At 37.6% G+C, this 2,824-nt stretch overlaps 1 protein-coding gene across 1 annotated transcript in view; it reads right to left on the bottom strand.

Annotated features, from left to right (window-relative positions):
• Positions 1-1,389: 1,389 nt before the first annotated feature.
• Paics (PAICS bifunctional enzyme) overlaps positions 1,390-2,824 on the bottom strand; it is a 4,020-nt gene continuing 2,585 nt past the window's right edge. Inside the window, exons 6-9 of the mRNA XM_043019337.2 lie at positions 2,802-2,824; positions 2,538-2,681; positions 2,280-2,445; positions 1,390-1,674 (exon numbers count right to left, since the gene is read on the bottom strand). The exon at positions 2,802-2,824 is cut by the window's right edge and continues 88 nt beyond it. Of these exons, the coding sequence (XP_042875271.2) occupies positions 1,499-1,674; positions 2,280-2,445; positions 2,538-2,681; positions 2,802-2,824 (509 nt within the window). The 3' untranslated portion in view covers positions 1,390-1,498. The remainder of the gene's footprint in view (positions 1,675-2,279; positions 2,446-2,537; positions 2,682-2,801) is intronic.

Here is a 2,824-nt window from a genome sequence, read left to right as displayed (position 1 = left end):
TGGCTGTTTTATAATCAAAATATGAAATAACCCTTATCTTTTGTTGTATTTTATAAAATGTGGTAGATGGTGTGATTCCTTGTACAAGAATGTTTTTTTTTCTATATTAACTCATTGCGGACAGGGGATAGTCTCCAGGATGGGTTTTATTTCAGAGCGAGGCAGCTTGAAGCATCATAATTTGAATCTTCCCACTCTCTTTCAGTCACTCATTATAAAACTAGAGCCATTTTTGTGTTTTATTTTTTGTGTGTTTTATTATGTTTAGAGACTTATATATGACAGGCTCTATCAAGGCTACATTTGACTAAAATTTCAATATATGATCCATATCAGCTTATTATTTTCTTTATACTAAGTATGATAGAAGTACTGCTGTCATATGGGAGGGCAAAAAGAAACTATTTTTTTGTATTTTTGGGCCGTCATGAACAAATAGGAAACATATAACCACCTACAATGAAGATAACATGAAGAGGTAGGGAAGAGGAAGGAAATATGTGCTTATAATTGAGTGCAACAGTAAAAGGGGGGTATGGATTGAGTCGACTTCTTCTCGTTCTGCCTGCATATCCTTCATCTGTGGTACTTTAGTTTAGAGCAAGTTGTCAACTTAGTGTGTGCCATTGCTCTCAAAAGACCGTGCTTGCTAGAGACCGTAGATGGGTGCTACTCAAGACTCTCTTTTATTGGTGCTAGAAGAAAGTGGTGCCATCTAGGTTTTGGAAGTTAGGTTTACTCAATATTAAGGTAATTATATTAGTTATGACTGCAATTGCCATCATCACTCACTCCTTACTCATAAAACAAAGATCAAAATTCCCGAACGTCATGTATGTCATGAAACCCGTCATCAGGTAAAAGCTCCTGTGTCATGTATGTCATGACACCTATCCGCAATTCATGGTTCATTGCTAGCCCCCACTATACCATTGGATTTTCATGGCCAAGATGAGCCTAGACGAAGGTTCCATCCTCAGGGTTGCTGAGCAATATATCCCCTGGCAGTGTTACTAGATCGAGCAGGCCAATAAGGGGCAAGCATGTTTTGGTTCCACGTGAGAGACTGGGTATAGGCATTTCCATGATTATATGCCATCGCCATCGTGCATGCCCGTTGCCTACCATCCGTGAATGGAGCATAATTTAGTAACAATTTGCCTGCAGTCAGTCACCAAGTATAAAAATGACCATGGGAAGTCAAAAGTTCAACAAATCTTTGAGATGACAAGATTTGCTTTTTTTCACCTAATAATATAAAACAATTTTAAAAACTTGAAAAAAATAACTGATATACTAACACTTGTATTATGTGAACCATTAACTATCATAGGCTTTGTACACCTTTACAGGTCTTCTAATATATATTAGGGTAAAAAAATAAAAACATGCTTATTTGTTATATAATTCTGGTCATTTGAGCATATCCCATTGTATTTGGGCTTACAGTAGAAATGAAGGAAAAATTTGAACTTTTTCGTAGTTGTTGAAGAATCAACTATGCTGCAGCTTGATTTGTCTCACGAATTTCCTTGTCAGCCTTTTTAAGCGAGACCCAAAGATTCAGTTGCTTAGCACGGAGTTTAGACCAAATGACATGGTCGCTCAAAGCCAGCATGGTTGCAGCAGTTTGTGCAGCTCCCTCTGGATAAAGGACGGTTCCACAGCCCATACCTGGAAAGGGGGGGGGGGTTATTTTTAATACTTTTTTTGTCCCCTCTATATTTATACTGAAATTATAACTGAAACATTTGTAAAATATTAATAAAATGTGGAATATGGGCATAACATTGGTACAGAAATAGGTTAAGCTGTTAAGCGATTTTTTCCTTTGAAACTATGATGATGCAAGCAACTACATGATAATTTTAATGCATTTCACTTTACATACTACAAAAAGATATAAATCAATTTACCAATATAAACAAAATGTCAGGAAAAGGGTTACAAAAACTACATGCATGTCAATAACGCATATTCTAGCGCTTAAGATCCCCTCCCATATACTTGTATAGAAACTGTTTGGGTGGGAGATTTCTAACCGACTGACTTCTTTGAGCTTATTAACTTTTTTATATCTCATTTCCTTTCTAAATATGATGTACTTGTTACCATTTCAGTTGTATGGGTACCTTTAACTACAAACGTTTTTAAGCTAATCATCCAACTGAAAATGTGTTTGTAAAGCTTATGTTCCGTTATATTTTCTAGTTTATTTTACTGAAAGGGATCCAAAAGTCCTTGTTGCAAGTATACCTTCCTGTATAGGTTTTACGCACCTGAGGGGAGATTAAGGGATGACCACACATCTCTGGAGACTTCCTCTGGCTTTAAAGGTGGGCAGTTGATGACAGGTGCGCAGGTGTTGGCGCAAGTAACTGGACCCAGACCATTACTACGACCAGCCACAGCCACAAACACCAGTGGGATTCCAAGGCCTTCATACTGGAATTGATAATTTTAAGGTAATACCGAATATGGAGCTGTTATTTATTTAGACCATTGGAAAAACATGGTCAAATTCGTGTTCCACGTACCTGTGCAATGATGGCAAGGCTCTCCTCTGTGCCTTTGTGAGCAGAAGTTACACGAAGGTGGCAGGGGACACCCAGTTTCTTGCAGTGATCTCGAATCTTTTCACAGTGTGGAGCATCAGATTTCGAGCCCATCAGCACGACAACCTGTTATGATTTAATCAATGAAAAGTTAATGAGCAGTAACTGCAACATCACTATGTTGCATATATGACAAAAATGGCAGGAAAAAAGTTTTGGTCTTCAAACAAATGAACACTTGCTTACCAAGCCTCTTGGTTTTGGTATAA

The sequence above is a fragment of the Penaeus japonicus genome, unplaced genomic scaffold (genome assembly GCF_977035675.1).
Source record: "Penaeus japonicus unplaced genomic scaffold, GWHDUDI00000001_assembly GWHDUDI00000017, whole genome shotgun sequence".
NCBI lineage: Eukaryota > Metazoa > Arthropoda > Malacostraca > Decapoda > Penaeidae > Penaeus > Penaeus japonicus.
The sequence above is the reverse complement of the archived record's forward strand: the minus strand, read 5'-3'. Positions and strand labels throughout refer to the sequence as shown.